This window comes from Pempheris klunzingeri, chromosome 4 (assembly GCF_042242105.1).
Source record: "Pempheris klunzingeri isolate RE-2024b chromosome 4, fPemKlu1.hap1, whole genome shotgun sequence".
Taxonomy (NCBI): domain Eukaryota; kingdom Metazoa; phylum Chordata; class Actinopteri; order Acropomatiformes; family Pempheridae; genus Pempheris; species Pempheris klunzingeri.
Window position 1 is genome coordinate 10,254,030 of NC_092015.1, and position 22,539 is coordinate 10,276,568.

General features: G+C 42.4%; 3 protein-coding genes and 2 non-coding genes across 5 annotated transcripts; 4 read left to right on the forward strand and 1 right to left on the reverse strand.

Annotated features, from left to right (window-relative positions):
* Positions 1-81: 81 nt before the first annotated feature.
* Positions 82-153, forward strand: trnap-cgg (transfer RNA proline (anticodon CGG)). Its single transcript has one exon. It is a non-coding gene; the product is annotated as a tRNA-Pro (tRNA).
* Positions 154-430: 277 nt separating this feature from the next.
* On the reverse strand, positions 431-502 carry trnap-agg (transfer RNA proline (anticodon AGG)). Its single transcript has one exon. It is a non-coding gene; the product is annotated as a tRNA-Pro (tRNA).
* Positions 503-1,122: 620 nt separating this feature from the next.
* On the forward strand, positions 1,123-4,793 carry thap12b (THAP domain containing 12b). The gene is made up of 5 exons (XM_070828580.1): positions 1,123-1,422; positions 2,101-2,221; positions 2,332-2,439; positions 2,549-2,585; positions 2,690-4,793. Exons 1-5 carry the CDS (start codon positions 1,334-1,336, stop codon positions 4,639-4,641), a joined length of 2,307 nt encoding a protein of 768 aa, XP_070684681.1. The 5' UTR covers positions 1,123-1,333; the 3' UTR covers positions 4,642-4,793.
* A 1,460-nt stretch (positions 4,794-6,253) lies between these two features.
* On the forward strand, positions 6,254-11,338 carry map6b (microtubule-associated protein 6b). Its single transcript, XM_070829689.1, has 3 exons — positions 6,254-7,012; positions 8,220-8,433; positions 10,826-11,338. The coding sequence occupies exons 1-3, from the start codon at positions 6,330-6,332 to the stop codon at positions 11,033-11,035; spliced, it is 1,107 nt and encodes a 368-aa protein (XP_070685790.1). The 5' UTR covers positions 6,254-6,329; the 3' UTR covers positions 11,036-11,338.
* Positions 11,339-16,351: 5,013 nt separating this feature from the next.
* On the forward strand, positions 16,352-20,882 carry LOC139199994 (histone H4 transcription factor). Its single transcript, XM_070829218.1, has 9 exons — positions 16,352-16,537; positions 17,409-17,635; positions 17,718-17,829; positions 17,906-18,058; positions 18,152-18,226; positions 18,671-18,791; positions 19,483-19,621; positions 19,724-19,848; positions 20,001-20,882. The coding sequence occupies exons 1-9, from the start codon at positions 16,387-16,389 to the stop codon at positions 20,431-20,433; spliced, it is 1,536 nt and encodes a 511-aa protein (XP_070685319.1). The 5' UTR covers positions 16,352-16,386; the 3' UTR covers positions 20,434-20,882.
* Positions 20,883-22,539: the final 1,657 nt, after the last annotated feature.

Genomic DNA, 22,539 nt, shown 5'->3' on the forward strand with positions numbered 1-22,539 from the left:
AGAAATAAGAAAAGTAGAAATGCTCAACATTGTGTTTTTACAGCATTTCATAAAATCAGAGAAGCTACCCCATAGTGTTCCGGCTCGTTGGTCTAGGGGTATGATTCTCGCTTCGGGTGCGAGAGGTCCCGGGTTCAAATCCCGGACGAGCCCTCTAACCTTTTACCCCATGGACCGAAGCGGGTAAATGGGACAACAAAGCAGGTAGAGTGTCACTGATAAATAATCTACGTGAATGCGAGGAATTACAACGTGATGTCAAAAGTTGTCAGACAGCGCCTTTATTTTTTATTTCTCTGTCGTGTTCCTGTGACGTTTTGTATGTTCACGTGTTGGCGGCGGTATCGCTTTCAAAGGCCACACATTAGGTTTGTGTGGACACATTTGGGCTACGATGCATGAAAAACCTTTCATCTTAACAAAAAAATCAGGGCTCGTCCGGGATTTGAACCCGGGACCTCTCGCACCCTAAGCGAGAATCATACCCCTAGACCAACGAGCCATGCTTCCCTTGTTACAAGTACAGCTATTTTAGTATCCAGACAAAAAAATATATTCTTGTTTTATCTGATTAATGTATTGGTTATTTTACACACAGGCATTATAGCGACAACTTTTACTGGCACGGGTAGATACCTAGCTAGCTACCTAGCTAGCTTAAGTAGCTAACGTTAATACTGACGGGAGGAATGAATAAGGAACTGATGGCGACACATAGCGTTACCTACTGATTACAAGCTGTTTTCACTGCATCTGGTCAGTTACAGACCTACACCAAAAACGAATCATCGCACGATAGCTTGCATAAATCATCCAGATGAGTCATTAAAAAGACAACCAAACTGGTCGCCCTGACGTTATCCTCGTAGCTAGCTTGCTAATAGCTAGCTTTTGTATTGTAGTGAGTCAGCCAGTAGATGGCGGCAGTGTGCCTTGAAGAGCTGCTGTAAGTATTAAAACAACGAAGAAGAAGAAGAAGAAGAAGAACGTTAGATGTTTTCTAATTGGCCCATAGGACACATCGGTGTAACATGATTGACCAATAGTTGTGCCTCAGAGTTTAGCTACAGCCAATCATGTACCTTGTAGGCGGGACATCGCGCTCCCAAACGAGCTACTCAAAATTCAACCGTTGTGAATGTGTCGTGAATTATTCCTGCACTGTTTGGTAGTCTACTCCTGGAAACGCCTGTCTGGCTTAAGTTTAGCTCATATACGTTGTCTGTTAGTGTTAGGGACCACCTCCGTCTGTGAGACCCTAGAGGGAAAGCGCTAAAGTTAGCAGATGACAATAGTCAGCTAAGTTAGCTAAGATAGCTGCCTAGCCTGAAACATGCCGAATTTTTGCGCGGCCCCAAACTGTACACGGAAAAGCACTCAATCAGATTTGGCGTTTTTTCGGTTTCCGCGGGACCCAGAGAGGTAAGGCATCTTATTTAACATTAACCAGCTTCATTATTCAAGTGACGACTGTTAACCGTCTGCGATTTGTTAGGCAGAGTTATACCACAATGATAAATCATAATATTTCTGTTAATTAGCTACTAACCAAACGCAACTTGTTTTCATGGTGAGGGTAGGTTTTGTCCTCAACTTTATTATACCTGTGATATGTCAACATTTAGCAGTGTGTATCTATGTTAACTAGTGGACACAGTTGGTGTTGATGTTGCACATCCAGGCTTATCTTTAAACACTGTGGCAAGTTTAGTAAGTTTGGAGCTCATTTACTTTGTGGGTAACTCAGACACTAGTATAGGCTACAAACTGTATGTAGGTAATGAGCACTTACTACTTGTATGTTATGTAGTCTGAGTTATCTCAGCTATACACACTGTGGCCAGTGCCATATTTATAGGTCAACATAAAGAAAGAAAACAATTTTCCAATGATTTATTAACTCAATCTTAGAGCTGTAATTATCTCTTTGACATCAGTTACTGGGACGCTGGAGTTAACACAACATTTTTTGATATCCAGGACACTCACACCTATATGAATCTGACTGTAAACATGTTCATGGAAGAGGATTAAGCAGAGACAGCTACTGTTTTTCAAATGTCACATAAATCTGCTATCATGTGTCTTTTTTTTTTTTAGATGCCGAATCTGGGTAGAGAACTGCCGCAGGGCCGACCTCGAGGCGAAAACATCAGACCAGCTGAACAAGCACTACAGATTATGTGCCAAACACTTCGACCCAGCTATGGTTTGTAAAACGGTGAGTATCTCGCACGATTCCAGGTAATGACCTGGGAGCGTTGTTTCCACTTATTTGCCTAAAACTGTGAGCATCCCAAATGAGGCTTATTTGACTTTATTGTTTTTCAGAGCCCCTATAGGACTGTATTAAAGGATACAGCCATTCCAACTATATTTGATCTGACAAGCCATCTAAGAAATCCTCACACCAGACATCGCAAGCGGATTAAAGAACTTGTAAGAAGAGTGTTTATCAGCTCTTAGCTCATTTGTAAATGCACCTCTAAAGTATAAAAGATTGACCAAATGTTTGTTTTTGTACATTAACTTCATTTTTTAATTTCAGACTGAGGAAGATATAAGGAAGATCAAAGAAAGGAGATGTAAGTAAATGGAACATTTATATATTAATTGCATGTTTATTTTATTCAGTATCCATTTACTTACAGTGATTACTGCTCCCCCCCTTGTCTCCCTCTCCCCTCAGTGGCATCTTCTATTGAGCAGCTCGTCTCTAAAAAAGACGCTGTAGTTGAGGACAGCACAAGAGCCAACGAGGATGAACCTCAACTGTCCACAGAGGAGAAGGAGTTTCGAGAATACCTGAGATCCTTGTTTGAGGTTGTGGTCATGTTAGGAAAACAAAGTATCCCGTTACTGGCTGTCAAAACGCCTGAAGCTGAACGCGCGTCCAACAGCTTCCAGGCCCTTTTAGATTACCGCATGAATGCTGGAGACGAGGCTTTAAAGAAGCGCTTTGAGGCGACAGCTGTGAACACAGAATATCTCTCTGCGACCCAGCAGAGCCAGCTCCTGGATGTTTGTGAGAACACGGTGAGAGAGGAGATGCTGATGGAGGTGAGAGAGAGTCGCTTCTTCTCCCTCGTGACGGGTGACCTTGTTGAATTTGCCGGCGAGAAGCACCTGCCTCTATTTTTACGCTTTGTGAATCAGCAGAACGTCCTCCGAGAGGAGTTTTTGGACTTTATGCTGTTTGATGGTGATGAGTCTGCGCTGGTAGAGAGGCTGGAGGCGCAGCTGACTGACCGCTGGGGGCTCAGCATGGAGGACTGCCGTGGTCAGGCCCACAAGGCCACTGGCACTTCCACCACCAAGATGAAAGCTGTGGCAGTATTAGCGATGGAGAAGTATCCGCTGGCATTGCACATGCCTTGCTCTCATACGCCATTGAACATCCACCTGGCGAACAGCCTGCCTTTTCCCAATGTCCAGGTCGTCATGGAGACTCTGAGAAGGATTGGTGCTTTCTTCAGAACCCCATTTACTCAGGATGAGCTAGAGAAGGCGATCTTTACTCACTGCCAGAAAAACGAAGACAAAGGGACGGCACTGAAACAAGCCTGTGCCTCAGGGTGGACAGAGCAGCACAATGTGTTTGACGTGCTGCTGGATATGCTGCCACCCCTGCTGCTCTGCATGGACAGCATTCGGGACAACGGGGATGGGAAGTTTACTGAGGATACCACCGGAGACGCGTATTCAATCACAGAAACTCTGGCTGACTTTGAGATCATCGTCACTGTCGTCATCTTGAAGAATGTTCTCACGTTCACCAGAGCCTTCGGGAGGAACCTCCAGGGGGAAACGCTCGACGTGTTTTTTGCTGCCAATAGCCTAACTGCCGTCCTGCATTCACTAAACGAGGTCAATGATAACATTGACGTCTACCATGAATTCTGGTATGAGGAGGCCGTGAATGTGGCCAGTATATTGGAGATTCCAGTGAAGCTCCCGAGACTGTTTCTCCGGAAACAACGTGCTGCCGAAGTGGGTGAAATCCAAGTAGAGGCGTATTTCAAGGAGTATGTGACCGTCCCCATCATTCACGGCATCATGCAGGAGGTGGAGGACATGTTCTCCGAGACCAACCTCAAAGCTCTTAAGTGTCTGTCACTGGTCCCAGCTGTCATGGGCCAAATGAAGTTCAACACCACAGAGGAGAACTACGCCGACGTTTACCGCAATGACCTGCCCAACCCAGACACGCTTCCCGCAGAGCTTCACTGCTGGAGAATCAAGTGGAAGCACAGGGGCAAAGAGGTGCGCCTGCCCACCACCATCCACGAAACCCTTCAGCTGCCAGACGTCAAGTTCTTTCCCAACGTGAACTCCTTCCTCAAGGTGCTCTCCACCTTGCCAGTGCTGAAATTAGAGGACAACAAGAGCGACACAGCGAGCCAACGGCTGCAGGCTTATCTTGCCGGCGTGCCAGCCAAGCAGTGGAACAAAAGCCTTGCCATGCTTAACATTAACACGCATGTCAAGCATGACTTGGATGTTATGGTGGACAAATATTGCAGACTCTATCCAGAGGATGATCCTGATCCTGAGGCCGAGGCTGAGGCTGAGGCTGAGGCCGAGGCCGAGGCCGAAGCTGAGGCTGAGGAAATGTCTGAGGAAGATGTGGCAACAACATGATGTGTCACAGACATCAAGATGCTCTTGGGCAAAAATTAGTGAGACGGAAAACACTGTCAGTCATAAACACACTCCTCTGGTTGCTCACTTATGGTCTTATGTGTATGTACACATGGATATACACAAGTACTAATAATTTTAATGCAGATGTAAAGAACCAATGGATGCCATTTATGCGGTTTCTAAGAAAAAAAGAAATGACTGTTCTTACTTTCTGTTGTAAAAGTAACGTATATAAATGCATCACAGCTAATCTTGGACTGTAAATAAGTAAGCAGGAAGAAAATGTTACACCAGAAAATGTTTAGAAACATAAGGCCACTGGTGTGAGCTGTAAATATCTAAAGTTCAGAGTCTTTGTCAGGCTTTATTTTTAGGCTAATCTCTGTAAGGATGCCAGTGACATAGCCAACTTTTCTTTAGATGTTGTTTTTTCTGTACAAATTAACTGCCATAAAATATTTGCAGTTTTTCTTCACAGTGAAGTATTTTCATTTAGACCACACGATGAAGTCAAGAGGCCCTGAAACACCCCGATGCCTTTTCACTGACTATGAGGCAGGGAGAGCACAAGAGGGAGCAGTTACACCAACATCAGCAGTATCACTGAATTAAGGCTCATTGGGAAGCCATTTTTAATAGATAAAAGCTTGTACCGCCAGCATGGCATATTTTGGATAATTAAATTGGCCAGTATCTTGAAAGTTCATCTCTTTTAAAGGGTCCATTCTGATTGAAATAGCACTTGATCTGACAACAGGCATTGAGCAGAAGGACAACGGAGTCCTGATGTGGACTAAAGTTAAATGCTTGCCTCGCCATGTTATGTTTTATAGGGGTGGAAATGTTCTAATCAATTTTTAATGGAAAGAGATCTTTTTGTTGCCACCTAAAGTATTAACTTGTCTGATTTAACACAAACCTCATTAAAACCTGTTTTCTAGTATGGTCTAGTAAAATCCTTTTTGTGTGGATTGCAAAAATTAAGGCACTTTGTGTCAAAATCTTTTTTTTTTATTTTTCTCCCTTAAATCACCTGCATCCTTAAGTTGTGGATCCATCCAGGTACGACCTTAAAATGAAAATTACACTGACAACATGTAGTCTTAAAAAAATAATAATAATAAACGAGAACTCTTGCAGTTCGGCCATTTCCTTCAACTGGAAACAAAAGGCTCGTGTTAACACCCGCTGGAGGCTGAAGGTGGCGTCGTGCGCCACGGCAGCAGAGGGGTTAAACGTGTCTCCTCCCTCCTCTCTGGCCAGACTGTGACGCGCTCAGGTGATAGTTCACCGTGCACACTCACAGTGCACACCCCGGGCATCTTGGGAGGCATCACACAGCTGTGGGTGGGGTCGCCTTGATGCGCAACCAGACAGCAATGTGCACTCCACGGCAAGCCCCAAAGTCCATTTAAACTTCCAGTAAGAACAAATAGCCTGCGGGAGGAGAGAGAGGGAGGCGTGGGGCTCTACTTTCCTCAGTCTCTGGCAAAGATTGGTGAGAATTAGATAAAGCTTGGAAGAGGAATAACCCTGACTGGACAGAAACTGAGAGGGGGGACAGGGTGAGGGAGGGACCGAGCGCTTGCAAGTATTCGAGTCGTGAGTAGGACGTTTATTATCCCCGCATTAAAGGGTTTTATTCTGAGCATCTTGTCCTTGCCAGCCTCCCAGCCTCCATCACCATGGCATGGCCCTGCATCACGCGTGCTTGCTGCATCAACCGCTTTTGGACCGAGCTGGACAAAGCGGACATCGCGGTGCCTTTGGTTTTCACCAAATACTCGGACGTGGCCGACGTGCAGCATATCCCCCATCACCCGCAGCCGAGGCAGAAGAGGGCCGCTGCCATTGCCATAGAAACCCAGCCTCATCCCGGCGAGCAGGAGGCCGGGAAGGCACCGCCCGCGACGGGTGCCGCAGCGGCCAAAGATGGCTCTACTGCGTCCGTCATGCGCCAAGACTTCAAGGCGTGGAGAGTGCGCCCCGAGCCCAGCTGCAAGCCCAGGAACGAGTACCAGCGCTCGGCGGCCCCCTTCAACAACGAGACTCAGTATCAGAAGGACTACAAGCCCTGGCCTATACCGAAGAAGCACGACCACCCCTGGATCCCCAAGCCGAGCCCCACCGCCGAGGCGGAGTGCGGCGTGGAGAAGAGCGAGATCGAGGAGAAGATGCAGGAGAAAGAGGCCAAGGAGACGATGAAGAGGAGCGCGAAGAGGGAGAAGTCAGCGGAGAGACAAGCGGCGGATAAGACGGAGGCGCAGGTGCCCGCAGATGTGAGCGCCGAGCAGAGGAAAGGCAGAGCAGCTGCAGACGCCCTCAACAGACAGATAAAAGAGGTTATGTCGACTTCCAGCAGCTACAGGTAACTGAGAGGGAGAGAGAGAGAGAGAGACATGATCATGTAGCAGAAGAGGAGACAGAAGTGTGTTTTTACTTTATTCTAAGCCCCTTGAAATAAAAGCCTGCGTTTCCTTTTGCTTTTCTGTGACTTGTGAGTGTTGTGATCAACAGTGCTGCATGGTATCCTCTGTTACACAACACTTCTGACTGGGTAGCCTCTGTATGCCACACTGCCCTGTCCATCACTCAGAGATCATCATGGGATATTTGGTATTTCATGGTCTCCTGTTACAATCTCCAGTGATTTTGAAAGCGAACTGATATTGCCACAGATGAAGGTTGCATTATTGATTTTTTTTTCCTGCTTTATCCTCCCTAAGAGTACTACCAAATCAATGCAGTGGCCCATGAATGAGTGCAGCCAGTAATAGGGCCTGAATGTAATCATGTATCCTAACATGGTTTCTCTGCACAGGCCTCCTCTGAATTCAATTGGGGATGCGTAACGCATGCAGGTTTACGACACTTGTTGGCTTCAGTGTGCCTCACTGAAATACTCATTTTTATGTTTAGTTTGTATAACAGAAACAATGTACACAATAAAACTGATTACATAATTAATGAAATGCGTGATTAATGATTACAAGCAGTTGTATAGAAGAAGAAATACTTATTTTTTTTACCCTTTTTATCTTATTTCTTATTCCCTAAACTGGAGTATTGAGTATTCTTTTAATAGTCTCTTAATGCAATAGATAATGTATAATGCAGATTATCTATAATAGGTGTGTTTAAAAGTCCATGTGGAAGAAAATACATGCAGCCATTTCAGGTCCTAGAGAGCTTAGAAAGTAAATCTAAAGATCATATTTTCACACTGATGCTAAAAATAACAGTTAGCCAACATGGAGAAATTATTGGGCGAATATGATCCTGTGATATGAAACAAGACGGTGAGTTCAGCAATAAACCGGCAGCAGAGCTCTGCTGAGCTGTAGTTAACATGAGACATTGTGCTCATTACAAAAGTCTCCTGTTGTCAATATATGATCCATCCAATTTAGTCCTGCAAAGTTTTTAAGTGGACAAACAAATCAGCAACTACCTCCATCATAAGTGAAGATGCTCACAACAAAATAACGAGCCAAAATCCAAAAGATATTTGATTAATTTAGAGAATAATAAGTTGCAGCCATATAAAACCTGTCTGATTTTTCTATTTTTCTCAGGACTGAGTTTAAGGCGTATAAGGATGTAAAACCAGTGAAGCCCATCAAAGCTCCATCCCAGTATAAACCCCCAGTGGAGGAGACCAGTCTGGAAACCAGCTATAGTGCCACATTCAAGGGGGAGCAGGTGAAGCCGCTGCCCACCGACAATAAGGTGGTGGAGCGCAGGAGGATACGCAGCCTGTACAGTGAGCCGAGCAAGGAACCTGCCAAGGTGAGAGCATGTGTGCACACAGACAGACCTACTGGTGTTAGCGTAGGTCTGTCAAATACTGATACCACCATTTACCGTTACACTGAATTATAGTCATGAAGTTATAAATTAGCTGCTGCATAAATGTTGTGTTATTTTGCACGTCATCCAAGTGACGCCGTGATCGGTTCACAGACTTATTAAACATTAACAAAACAGCTACATAAAACAACTCATCATGCATATGGAATAATCAGCATATAATGTATATAATCAGCCTGTAAAATGTTTACACAGCCAGTCTGTGCACACTGTAACTAAACATACAATAACTAGCTAATTAAGCAAATGTTAGATACGAATACAGAAACATATTCATGCATCACTTTAAATGTTACAATAAAACCCCAACGTTGGATTATACTAACAAATGGCTTCATCCCATATTAAAGTGGGCCTTGATTTGAATATATTCTTAACATAGGTTTGCGTGCATGTTATCGACAATTCAGACAAAACCTGGTTGATAATGTTTCTGTCGTAGTGTGTTCATATGGCCACTCCCTCTCTCGTTCTTGTAGGACTTCTCAGAGACTGAGAGCAGCTCTGTTCTAAATCTGCTGTAGTCAGGTGTGTTCTCTGTTTCTTCTAGAAGGCATGGAGGCTGACCTCAAATTGATCAGACGCAAACGTGCATACTGTACACACACACACACACACACACACACACACACACGGACTCACACACACACAGTATGCGCCTTGGCCAGTGCAAGCCACAGTCACATGCATCACCCAGCTCCCAGATACAACCCAGCAAAACGTATCTGCCACATCTTCACTGTTTGCCCACCTCTTGGCCTGCACCACCCACCACCCTTAATTCAGATCAATAGTTTCAGAAACTGGCCGAGCAAATTCTGTGAGTTTATGCTAGAGGGTGGGTTCCTTAATAAATGGAAGAAACAAAGAAGCTTAGATGATATTATCAAGTAACAGAGAAGAACCTAAACAAAAGAGGTGGATTTATTTAATCAGTGGAGGCCAACAAGACAAAAGCGGTCTGCATATTTGATTAGTTTATAGAGATCTACGCTGTTTAGGGCTCTATTTTGGTGACAATTTATGGTGCAAATTACATTAAGCAAAATGGTATTTTGTTCATATGTTTTCCAGAGTCTGCTCACTGTGAATTTGACTTCATAGAAGTGGGTAGAGAGGCACAGGAGGGTGTATGTCAATGGCAGGTGGTGCAATGCATTTTCGATATCAGACATTGGTAACATTTGTTTGCAGATGATGTTATCCTTTAGGCCTTAGATGTCTGATTTGCGTAGCAGCAGTTTGGAGCTCAGTGTGAAGTCCACCTTGACTAACTCCCTGGCAACAAAATTTACACTCTACGCATCATAATGCTTTTATTCACAGAAATAGAGCCCATCATTTTTACTGTCAGAAACAGCTTTTCACAAACATTTCTCATCTCTAACATTATACAAGTCTTTAAGGTTTATTTACTCAGCAAAAGTTGAGCATGTTTGCAACTTTTTTGCTGTATACCAACTCATATATACAAACTAATCATTTGGAAACTTATCCAGAAGAGCAGAAAGAAGCTCAGAGCCTTGCTTAAGAGCACATTCATGTCTGCATCCACATTTCCCCAGTTCGTATGGGAAATAAATCAGCAATCCTCCAGTCACACGTCTGCTTCTTAAGCTTCTAGGTTTTGTCACCACTATAGATGGTTGGATTGTTACCAAAATATTTAATTCTTTAAATTGTGAGACTAACATCATATACTAATATAAACCATGTACTTTGTATGTTATGCTTTCTTTAAGTGTTGATTTTAATGTTAAAGTGCACGACCCACTGTTCTATAAGAGGAAAGGCACAAATACACCTCTTGTGCTGTTCTTTTTAAATTTCTTTTATCTTCATTGCACTAACCACGTAAAGCAAATATCACCTTTATCATATGGTGTCATTTGCCTGTCATTATTTTACATAGCAGGATAAAAAGGTATGTATTGCATGCGAAAGTAAAACTTGGGAAATTTTTGAAATGCCCCTACTTGCTATCTTGCAGAGAATTAGATGAGAAGGTCAACCGCTGATAGTAGATTAACACAAAGACTGGAAACTTCCTGGAGTCACGGCCACCAGCCATGAAACCAACCTGTTTCCAGTCTTTTTTGCTGAGCTAGGCTAATCAGCTGCTGGCTGTAGCTTCATATGTAATGGACAGTAATGAGAGGGGTATCGACATTCTCACCAAAATCTTTGGCAAGAAAGCAAATAAGTGCATTTCCCAAAATGTTGAACTATTGCTTTAAGGTCAGTCTGAATTCAACGAACTGTTTTTGAAACCGCGTGTAATCTCAGCATTTTCATGTCTCTTTGCCTTCAGGTAGACAAACCAGTGTCTCGCACCAAGCCAAAAAAGACGCCAACAACGACAACAGGGAAGATGGTGAAAAAAGCAAAAGAGAAGCAGATTGCTAGTTCCCAGTCAGCCAAGAAGAAACAATCTGTGAGCGCCCCAGAACCCAAACCAGAGGCAGCTGTCACAAAGAAGAGCAAAGAGATCAGCAATAGACTGGCTGAAGCAAAACAGTAAAAGTAGTTCATCTCTACACTTTTAAGTGCACGATCAAAGGCTACATGACGAATTAGGCAAATTTCTTCCCTTTGTTTTTTTCCTTACCTGTTGTTTTTGCTGTCCTGTCATATATTGTTCACCTTTGAATGGGCACTGATGTTGAGCTTTTAGAATAATGCAATTAATTTCACTGTAAACTGTGTGTGTGTGTGTGTGAGTGAGTGTGTGTGAGTGTGAGTGTGTGTGTGAGTGTGTGTGTGTGTGTGTGTGTGTGTGTGTGTGTGTGTGTGTGTAAACGTGTGAAAGTATGTGAGTCCTTGTATTTTGGTGCACAGAACCGCTTTATATTATTGAGCACATAATTTGCACATTATTTATATCAGTTCTCTTTGGCATCAAACGATAAAAAAAGAGCCATCAGTACAGTACACACGCACGGTGTGTATGAAAGGGCATTTTTACCTTTTGTCTGAATGGATGACAATTCAGATCAATATTAAAATGATTGTAGAAAATGTCGAGGGGATGCTGGATCACATGAGAGGTTTTGTGTAAGTACAAAATCTGTTTTACGGTTGCGTTTCCTAGTTACAGTGCCTCCGCTGTATGGTCCTGGTTTTCATTTCATTGTTCTGGATGATATCTGGTTTCATCAGTTTGGTTGCTAAGAAACCAAATGAACTGTAATATAATTGCTACGGCTTGCATGCGGGACCCAGTTTTTGGTTGAGTAGCAACATTTTAGCAGACTTTATGTCACAGTCACATTTTAGCTTGTAAATTGAGCCATTAAAGATAAATGTGTAGGGGCAAGGCCTTTTCAAATATAAATGCATGTGTAGTAAATAGACTCTGGTCACACACACTGAAAAACTAAAGTACATACAGTAAGTAAAATCATAGTCTAGTGGCTGTTAAAGCTATAAAATAAACACACCAGCAATATGGTTTCACCCACAAACACATTTCCTGCAATCTAAATAGAGATTTTGATTTAACATGGATACTGCGGTTTTAACAATGACTCAGTATTTGATGACATTGTACTCCATCCTCTCCTCTGAGCTGTGACGCTGTAATTGTGCTAAATATAAAAAAAAAAGAAAAACCCAAGATGCATACAGGCCTGAAAAAGGAGAACCTATTGTATTTACTCAATAAATTTCACTCTGAATGGGCTGATTTCTCCAGGTGTTGAAGGACAAGGAATGGGCCAGGACTTGAAGTTCAGCTCTTAATAATGCTGCTGTCTGAAAATGCGCAAATCACATCTGTTTCATTGTGAGCGTGACATGAGGTGTTTTTACTAAAAATGTCCTCACACTCTACCATGACACCCGTAGTGTTTGAGGGCCAAGTTGAGCACTACCCACCGTGTGTCTGCTTCCACTTTTTGCTTTTTGATTGTGTGTGTGTGTGTGTGTGTGAGAGTGAGTGACTTTTTAGTGTCTGACCTCTACAGCCTTCTGCCTGCTAGCATCAAGTCTTACCCAACCACTAGGCGTGCGGCCATGCACGCCAACACCCTGGTGCTATATCTCTCATCGTATATGCTGTCTGGCTTGGACTGCGTGTGTCGTCAGACCAGAGTGAAATGATGATATGACAATGTCATAGAGCTGCAGACATGTTGTGATTTTGTGCTTGTATCCTCAGCTTGCTCTGAATGAACTCTGATTAAAATGATGAAACAGAATCCTGTGTTATGGCTTATTGCATCCTCCATATCAGGCATGACTATTTCTTAAATGTAGTTTGTAAGTTTAATAACAGTACTCCACCAAAATATTTTCTTTGAGTGGCAGAAATGTTGCACACATGTTAAATGATATTTACCTTTTTAACAAATATGTATATTTTATGTATATTTTTTGGATTTGATGCGACACTCTTTAAGTGTTAAAGTAATAAGGAGTAATTTAGTAATTTCAAATATGTATTTTAAATAATTAGAAAAATGTTAAGGCCTGGAATTAATATCACATTAAATCTGAAGACCAACTATGGTGCAGAGAACACAGAATTAACCCAAAAGGTGAAAAGCTATTATTCCTAAAGTGTAATGTATGAATGCTCTAATAACATGTTTTTTTTAGAATTCTATCTTAACAATGTTGTTTATGAATTTCCACCTCCGTGTAGTCATATAAACTAAACTTTTACTTATGTTAATTTGCACCAGCAGAATACCACAATGTAGGCTGATACTTAGCTAATAATGTAGTTTGAAGAAGAAGCTTTCAGGGTTAGAGAGCTCAATATGTTTAATCTGTTAAGAACCAGTGAAATCTTTACCAGGCCTGGTTTCCTTTCCCACAGCACTCCTAGAGGACAGTAAGCACAGGATGGAAGATTTTTTAAGGAGTGGGCATGTTGTGCCCTGCAGATCTTTTAATCCCAAATCAGCCAACATTCAGAGCCATTTAAAGGTCGTTTTTGTAGGTATGAGATGTCATCAATGTGTTGCTCTCTCCATTAGTTTTACACTACAGGCACTAATTAAGAGATGCAAAATGGCGTCGTCTTAAAACTAGAGACCCATCTTAACCGAAATAAAGGGCGAAATGGAAACATTATTTGATCATTTTTCAGTTCATTCACTTACAAGCTTTTGGATGCTGGTGGTAGTTTTCCTGTGAATCAGTCATCCTGACATAAAACTGCATGAATAATTCAGTTGTTATGGGCCCTTATGTTTGCAGAGCAGCATGAAATATTGAATAACAGATCAGCGTTGGCACGGGAGCTTCCTAAGCTCTGTCCTCTCTTTAAAAGACTTGTCTGGCAGGCTGCAGAGTCGCCCACATAGCTTATTATATTGTCTTGAAAGGGTAAAATAAGGATTTCATACACTTGTTTCACTGTTTATGGAATATACAGATGAGAGTTCCCAGGTTGTGATTCTGCACCCGATCATTCTCTGACACACAAATGTGTCCTACCTGAAAGAAATTCACATTTGGACGAATTGAGAACCACAACACAGTCGGCTGTTTTCAACACCTGCATTGTTGACCAAGCAGTGCAGAACATTGTGTGGCTTCATTCGAGTTATATCGACTTCACATTAGCAGACACGCACCCACACGGAAATGTCCATGGACAGACAATGCAAGACATGTCATGGTGTGGTGCTGATACTCGGCAAATTATGACCTCTAGTGGAAAGGATCTAGTGCACAATTTCATAGCGTCACGTGAACCTGAAATATGAGGGCTGCTAGTCAGCCAAAGTAGCTCAGGCCTCCTTTCCCTTGACCTCCAGTTATTGAGGGTGTCCAAAGTGTCCCAAGGCTGGATGGGAAATGTGATCCCTTCAGGCATAAATGACCTCTCTTCCTGCTTGGCTCTAAACTCTGATCATATCACTGACATCTGAATACTTGCCAGAGCAAAAAACAACATGGTAAACTCTTTATTGGCGGCAATCAAGAAAGGACAGATGTGTGGATAATGTTTCCTTCATGAAAATATTACAAAGAAACTAGTACAAATCAGACCACCAAAGAAAAGGCTGAATTCATCAGGTCGTCACTTAATTCTCAGTCTTTTAGGCATTTAGGTACCTCCTTGGATCTTACTAAACATTGCAATCTAATATGACTGCAATATAAACCCATAAACACTTAAGATAAAAGTTGAATTAAGAGTTTTGGTTCATTAAAACCAAAACTTAAGGCCACAAGAACCGTTTCCTCCCACTGAAACTAACTCCCATCCTGCATCATAGACACCAGCCTGCACATATTTTTATATTCTTTATACTTTAAACAATTATACATTCCTTAATTCTCAAAAGAGCAGTGACCCGACTCTTAAGTCTCTTAAACACTGTAGCTCTTTTAAATGGCATATATTTTACATATTTTTTCTTGTAAATGTTTATTTTATATTTGAAAATCTTAACTTTACGCAATATTTGTTTCTTTTTCTTATATCTCACCATATTTACTGTGATCACACAGTAATATCAAAATACCAAAGCAAATTGTATGTGAAAACCTACTTGGCAATAAAATTCTGATTCTGGTTGTTTCTTTGCTCAGCACTCACTGATGCAAAGGGGTGTCTGTGAGGAAGAGTGTCATGGCCTCACAGGAGTGTGCAGACTTAATGGAAGTCTATATGTAGAGTTTGGTGTGGTGGTAAAAGGCCAAAAAAAACGAGTGCTTGCATTTCTGTGAACAGGAACCTTCGCTTATATTTACCTGATCAGTTTTCCTACAATCCAGTTTTCCACAATCCTGTAAAATTTAGGAAAGCCTTTAAAAGTTTATATCTCCGATGTTATCCGCATGGATTTATGTTCGTAAACTGCCCACTAAAAGGTCATTTTAATAATATTTCAATACTCTCTGTAGGCTACTACTTGTATATATGGGTGTCTGCTAGTGTGTGCAATCTTATCTTTTGTCTATTTGAGAGTCCATCAAGCCCCATTGAGGTTATTTAGCACACCTCTATCACATCTTATTGTTCATGTACACATCAGTTTGTATCTTTTTCATGTACGTGAACAAATAAAAATCAAACAAAAAATAATCAATAACAACAGCATCTTGGCTTATTCAGTGAAAGCAGGATTCATCTCTCTAAAATTGAACAACAGTTGATTTATTCATAGACTATATAAAAGAAGTAATTTTTTTTACACAGTATATGGTTTTAATGAGTTAAATCTCCTCACCTCGACAGTTTTAAAGTTGTTGGATGACTCCGGTTTCACTGGGTGGCGCTGGGCTCCTCTTGTCGCTGTTTGATAAAACAGACGAAGAAGAACAACTTCCGTTTTGAGGCTCTCTGACAGGAAATAAACAAAAGACAAGCTCAGAGGAGGGAACAGACACAGAGCTGCTGCTGCTGCTGCTGCTGCTGCTACAAGTGACACTAATACCCGTAAGAAGCATTTACGAAACGACGTGTATCACAAGTGTCAGACAAATTAGCCCGTGTTTACAAATTAAGTTATCAAATATTTCTCACGTTACACGGTTGAAAATATGATGAGGTTAAGCGGTGGCGAGACTGTTAGCCAAGATAGTAACTTTTATCTGAACACAACCCACTGAGCTAGAAATTATAAGCGACCAGGTAGTAGCTGCAGTGGTTTCGCTAACTAGTAAACAGTCTGTCGTAATTGTTTTCCAGGTAATGTAACATTCAGACCGACAGCTAACTGTAGCTAACGCGGATTACACATTTTCTGGGCGAGCTAATCTGTGTGTAAATGTTCAGACCTCTCCAGCTAGCATTGTATGCTAACCTGTGAAAGGCCACCGTTTATTCTGTCTCTAAAATGTCTTTCGCTGTTTGTTATCTGGTTCTTAGGCTCGGTCTGGGTTGTGGGTGTGCACACCGCGACCACCATCATGATGACAACTAAGAGACTGGACAACTTTGAGGTGGTGTGTGAGTGGGCTTCGTGCAACTTCAAGGGCCACACCATGGAGGAGCTGAGCGATCATATGTCACTGCATTTGAAGGACTACCTGGGAGATAACGATGCCTTGGAGGAGCTGGGTGAGTGAGGAGGATTCAAGACAAACCCCATAGGAGATGTTACCTGAAATCAGGACGACAGGCCAATGCATTCACCACTTGAGATCAAGGTCTGTGCTGCGCAAGAGATCACAGCACAGCAGGAGAAATGAGCACAGTGAGCAGGATCAGAGACAATTAGCTTTAAGAGTTCCCATTTTCAGTATTTACCTGTGAGGGGATCAAGATGTAGCCAAGTCTCAGGGTCTCATCTGTGGACTGTAGTTTCAAATTTGAGAAGAGATGTGATGCGCAGAAGCACCTTTAGTAAGAGATGTTTTAAAATGACAGTGTGGAGAGAGAAAACACTGTCACAGTCACCCCAAAAACAATAGATTGAACAATATCTTATTAATTCTATGTGCTAACCAATATACATGAAATCACAAATGGTGATGCTTAGTAACATTTAATTAACACATAGCCGTTCATAGCCCTTTAAGGCATTTGTTGGCTAAAATACTGAACATAAAAATATGCTCTTTCATATCTAATGTAACTATGAGAATAAGTAATATTGCAATTGGATTTAATTAGCACATGTATGGCTCCCATCTTCTCATTTTAAGTACTCCAGTGGCATTAACAGGAGCTTAGATTTGCAATAGACTGCTGTGTCTATAACATGCTGGGATTTTTACCTCTCTACTACTTCTTCACCATGCACTCCTCATACTTTGTGTCATTCATACTGAGATCACTTATATTAGGCTGATTAAAGGTGTGTATCTGTTTTGGTACATTTTCAGCTGATTGTCCAGCCTTATTCAGCCAATCTGAATATCCTCCTTGTCTGTAATAGCTGTTATTTCTTCACAGCGATAATGATCTCTTCTCTCTCTCTGTGTCTCAGATGAGTATGCTTGTCTCTGGAATGGATGTGAATTTCTATCCATGGGCAGCCCTGCAGAGCTGGAGGTCCATGCTTACTTCCACAACTACCACGGTAAGCTCAAGTTCGTCGGGTCACAGCTGCTCAAGTCCCGTCCTGATCTGCCCAGCTGCAACCAAGGCGTGCACAGCAACAACCTGGTTCCCGAAGGATCAGATGGATACGTTTGCCAGTGGGAGCAGTGTGATGTAGGTATTTTTAGTAATTCATTTGTCATCAAATGGTTGATTGCACCGTCGTCATAGAATTTCTGTTTTTGCCTTCGTACAGAGTACATTTAACAATCCTGAGTGGTTCTACCGACATGTGGACAATCATGTTGAAAGTGCCGAGTCACAGACTCTCTCGCAACAACACCAGGCCCTCTTCTGCCAGTGGACAGGTATGACTGAGGAAGTGGAGGTTAGAGAGATGTTCCTGGTGTGTCTGTCTGTCTATATCACATGTCTGTGTTACAGGCTGCGATGCTTTCTTCAAGATCAGATACCGTTTGAGAGAACACATGCGGAGCCACACTCAGGAGAGACTTGTAGCCTGTCCTACATGTGGCAGCATGTTCTCCAGCAACACAAAGCTGTTCGACCACCTTCACAGGCAGGCCGAGCCAGTAGGTGAGAGGGACGCTTCTTTTTTCAAGGATGCTATTATGTTGGTGCGTTGCATAAATGCTGACCTCTGTACTTTTATACATCTCCTTCGAACAGAGTCGCTGGTATGTGAACATTGTGGCAAAGCTTTTTCCAGCGAGAGGCTTTTGAGGGATCACGTTCGTCAGCATGGTAATCATTTTCTGCAAGTTAAACTGTTGTTTGAATGTAACATGTTCATATATTCAGGAATGCTTTGGTCAGATCTAATTAACGACACTTCTAATTGCTGTTTTTGTTCGATCACGAGCTAATTTCTAATCACTACTTGAAATATTTTGTTGTGGTTTTGTTTCAGTAAAATTTTCAATGTGCATTTTTCTGTCTTGATCAGATTATGATGATAGAAGTTTGACACACTGACCTCAGTATTTTTAAAGATTGAAGGAGGTTGTCATTAACGTATTTAAATTGATAAGTCTTGATCCATTTCATAATCTTTTGAATTGTAACACATTCCCAGAACTACCTCATCTAATTAGACAAAATTATACGTAATGATTTAAAGGAATTAAAATGTCTGTTGAGCCATTTAGCAGGTATAATATTTTGATATTACGTGTCTTTTCCTTCTAGTGAATCAGGTGAAGTGTCCCTTCTGTGACATGACCTGCACCACTTTGGCAGCTCTGAAGATCCACATCAGGTTTCGCCACTGTGATGAGCGGCCCTTCCCATGTGACTTCTGTGACAAGAGGTAGACTTTCAAAAACAGATGATTAGGTGTCCAGCTGACAATAACTGTACTTGAATACTTCGTCAAACAACATCTGAGAAAGTATTCAAGTAAACTTTATTTACGTACAGTTTTATGTGTATAGCACTTTTCAAAACAGGAGTTACAGAGAAAACAGAAGAGGCGGACACTACACAGAGTTTTCAGTCAAAATACCCTCAGTCGCATCTGCTTCATATAGTTCAATTCAATTAATCAATTCAATCAACTACCAATATATAGCCTTTATGGAGGAATCTGCTTATCCTACTCCATTTCATTGGATGGAAAAACCTTTCTAGTAGCGAATTAATTCAACATTTTGTAATAATTTTCATATGTATGAAAGATTAACTCTGGTGTTATTTAACCTGGGCTCCATCTTTACATATTTCGGTTTTGACAGCTAGACACAAAAAAATTTCCGAGTATCGCCTCTGCTGGCAGCTCATTCGCTGAAAACACAGTGGGAATGCTGCTGTACCCATACGTTAAACACAGTCAACAGTACATTTATATGGTATCTATTTATGGACAATTGGACCAAATATATTGTTAGTAATATTGTTGTTAGTTTATGTTAAGTAGTTTTTAAGAACCATAAGCAGCGTGCTGCTCTGGATTCATATCAGAAAATCATGTTGTCATATGTTCTCTTTTTCTTTTTTTGCAGATTTAAGAACCAGCGTGATCTACAAAAGCACACAGAGGTTCACAATGAGGGCACCGTGTATCACTGTACGGTGGAGGGCTGTGATTATTCCTGCCACACATTCCAAACAATGAGCCACCACTTCAAGAGAGTGCACGAGGTTTGTTAGCGCCAAATGTCGTCCAACATAAAGCATGTCATCATTACAAGCTGCTGTAAAGACAGTTGTGATGATGCTTTGTTGTATAATATTTACCAACAGGTCGGGGGGATGTCCAAATATAAATGCCATATCTGTGACAAGGTTTTCTCCTGGTGTTACACTCTCACACTTCACCTTCGAAAGAAGCATGAGCTGAAATGGCCCTCTGGACACTCCCGCTTTAGGTTTGTTACAACAGCCAATTACTGCTGAATAAACCTTTTCATAGATCCACTCTACTTCTCAGCCCTATTGGGTAAATCAAATGTAATTATAAGATAAATAAAGATTAAAATGAATGTTTTATGTGTGATGGTTCCATGTGCTTTCCTCGCAGATACAGAAAGGACGTAGACGGCTTCCTAAAAGTAAACATGGTGCGGTTTGAGACTGTAGAAGTGACGAAGGAGATCATGAAGAACATGGCCAAAAAGCCGCAGAGCCTTCGGAAAACTCCGAGAACCAGGAGCCGGAACAAGAGTGCCGCAGTCACACCGGAGAGTGGCCGAAGCTCGCCCGCAGGATCGTCCTCACCCTCCTCCAGCTCCTACTCCTCGTACTCCTCGGAGCTCTCCGGAGGTGAGGATGTTTCGTCTCAGCCCAGCCCCAGAGGCAGTGACTCTCCTGTCTACTGCGTCATGAGCACCATCCCTCATATTGAGGACGAGCCCGGAGGATTATCCCAGGAGGACTGTGATGCTAGTGGGACATCTGGAGCAGTCCAGGCCCTGACGGAGGTGGCGAGGGGCCTTGGCATGGACGTAGTCTGATTCCTCCATTCTGCGCTGCTCCATGCATCCATTGTACGCTCTCTTGTAGCCTTTATGCAATTAAATTGGTTTGCCTGTTGTAGTCTGTTTTGCAGTAGAGCTGCCAGTGGAGACACTGGAACTGTTTTTATTCCAGCCAAAGTTCTCCAGTGTTTTTGCAGCGAGATGTGAGATGATTATCTCTACACTGGCTTTGCGGGCAGCGCTTTCATTTCAGCAGCTCTGATGCCTCAGCTTAGCTTTGTGGTGTGTCGCGTTAATGCTCAGCACAAGTTAGTGTTTCTGACAGCGCTTACATGAACGAGATGAGTTAAAAGACAGTTCTACGAAATGTTCTTCACACGCCATGTTCCACCTTCTGTGATATTTCCATGATGTTGCCTGACAGAGGATTTCAGAAGACATTAATTTTATTGTTAAAATTTTAAATGCATTTTTGATACAAAAGTTTTTCTTGTTTGTTCATTTTTTCCAGTCACGCTTGTGGCGCGGTTGTAGGAATGTTGGTGTTTGATTGGGCGGACGGCCCGCCATTTTGGTCCTGACTGAAAGTCCTCATTTACTATTGATGAGATATACAGTAGTTTACTCCTTTCGCCCAGTGCCATCATCAGGTCAAAATTCAAATTGTCCAGCACCAAATACCTGCAAGACATTCCCATCAGCCTCAGCTGTACTCTGTGTTTAGTGCTAATTAACATGCTAATGTGCTAGCATTTAGCTCACTGCTGTGTCAATGTACGACCTTACAGAGTTACTAGCGTCGCTTAGACTCCATCAAGTCTTAACTTGGCTGCATTCAAGTTTCGGTTTGCAGATTTTCAAACATTTTAAAACATTTCCTATCTCCAAAGCATGAGCATTGATATTTTCTGTATTTGTCTGTAGGCCTGAAAAAAACACAACAAATAATGAGCAAGCACGTGCATTTTAATATTCATGATCAGATTTAAGGACGGACTCAATACAGTCTAAGATGCCAAAATCCACCTTAATAAATCGATGCGGTCACAAGACCACCAAACTCTTTGTTGCCCAAATAAAGCTGTTCTAGTGCAAAAAGTACCATTTGTTAAAAGTACATGAAACCTTAATCAAAAGCTTCCCTTAATGTTTTTTTTTAAATGCCTAGGACAGTGCAGACTTCCCCTGAACTGATGCACAGACCAGACATACTGTGAACTGAGTGATTGTTGTTGTGGGAATAGCTGCTCTCCTTCTGTCAGACAGACCTCAGAGACTCACGGCCCCAGGTAGGACGTTGCCAGAAAGCCAGGATGAGGGAGCTGATGTCTGCAGCGGTGGAGATGACAGCTCTCGTGACGTGAGTGAAGAAGCTCTCTCCCTCCGAGATAAACCGTCTCCTGCTGCCTCAGAGCGAGAGGGAGATAAAGAGTTGGCAAGAGGAACCCGTGAAAAGCCTCTTTGTGCCTCTGCGCTGTAGGAGGTAGCCTGCAGGCATTCTGTGAACAGTCTTTTAGATCATGTTGTCTAGAGTAAAGATCCATTCTCTTGTGAACGTCCCACATTGGCTCCCATGATGCAGTTTGGAGGGGATGTGTTTCTGGATAAGAGATGAGTCCCCCGGGGGTTCTGGTGACATTACATTTACTTTTGTTTGGATGCAAGACAGACAAATGACTTATGTTCATATGCTGCGCTGGCGGATGCAACCGAGGGTGCAACGTCTTCGAGGAATCAAACTGCTCCACACTTTCCTGCTTCACCCTCTTGGCTCTAATGAAGCTGTCGCACTCGAGCTGCCTTTTCCTGTCAAGTGAGTCAAGTTCAGGAGTCACCGTTTGAGGCCAAGATTTGTCTCTGAGAGGTAGATCCTTCGCTGTGTCAGTTTGATGGCCCCTGTGTTTCTCCTTCTCATCAAGCTTCTCTCTCCAGTGCAGGTTCGGGAACTGTTCCAGTTTCTCCCAGTCCAGTTTCTCCCTCTTGGTCATGTGGCCGTGGCAAGACGCCGGTGAAGGTGTGTAAAGGTCAGAGGGATAACTTCTGTTGAAGTTGCCCACACTTTCAGCTGCTTTTCCCCTTAGAGAGTCTAAAAAGAGAAGCAGCTTTAATAATATGACACAGGGGACATATACTGCTGCTAAA

Excerpts from the sequence above, each read along its gene's own strand:
- thap12b (XM_070828580.1), top strand. The coding sequence starts at position 1,334 with ATGCCGAATTTTTGCGCGGCCCCAAACTGTACACGGAAAAGCACTCAA. Across the intron at positions 1,423-2,100 it reads TTTCCGCGGGACCCAGAGAG|ATGCCGAATCTGGGTAGAGA; the intron begins GTAAGGCATCTT and ends TTTTTTTTTTAG. Across the intron at positions 2,222-2,331 it reads CAGCTATGGTTTGTAAAACG|AGCCCCTATAGGACTGTATT; the intron begins GTGAGTATCTCG and ends ATTGTTTTTCAG.
- map6b (XM_070829689.1), top strand. The coding sequence starts at position 6,330 with ATGGCATGGCCCTGCATCACGCGTGCTTGCTGCATCAACCGCTTTTGG. Across the intron at positions 7,013-8,219 it reads TCGACTTCCAGCAGCTACAG|GACTGAGTTTAAGGCGTATA; the intron begins GTAACTGAGAGG and ends TATTTTTCTCAG. Across the intron at positions 8,434-10,825 it reads CGAGCAAGGAACCTGCCAAG|GTAGACAAACCAGTGTCTCG; the intron begins GTGAGAGCATGT and ends CTTTGCCTTCAG.
- LOC139199994 (XM_070829218.1), top strand. The coding sequence starts at position 16,387 with ATGATGACAACTAAGAGACTGGACAACTTTGAGGTGGTGTGTGAGTGG. Across the intron at positions 18,227-18,670 it reads GGATCACGTTCGTCAGCATG|TGAATCAGGTGAAGTGTCCC; the intron begins GTAATCATTTTC and ends TTTTCCTTCTAG. Across the intron at positions 19,622-19,723 it reads ACTTCAAGAGAGTGCACGAG|GTCGGGGGGATGTCCAAATA; the intron begins GTTTGTTAGCGC and ends ATTTACCAACAG.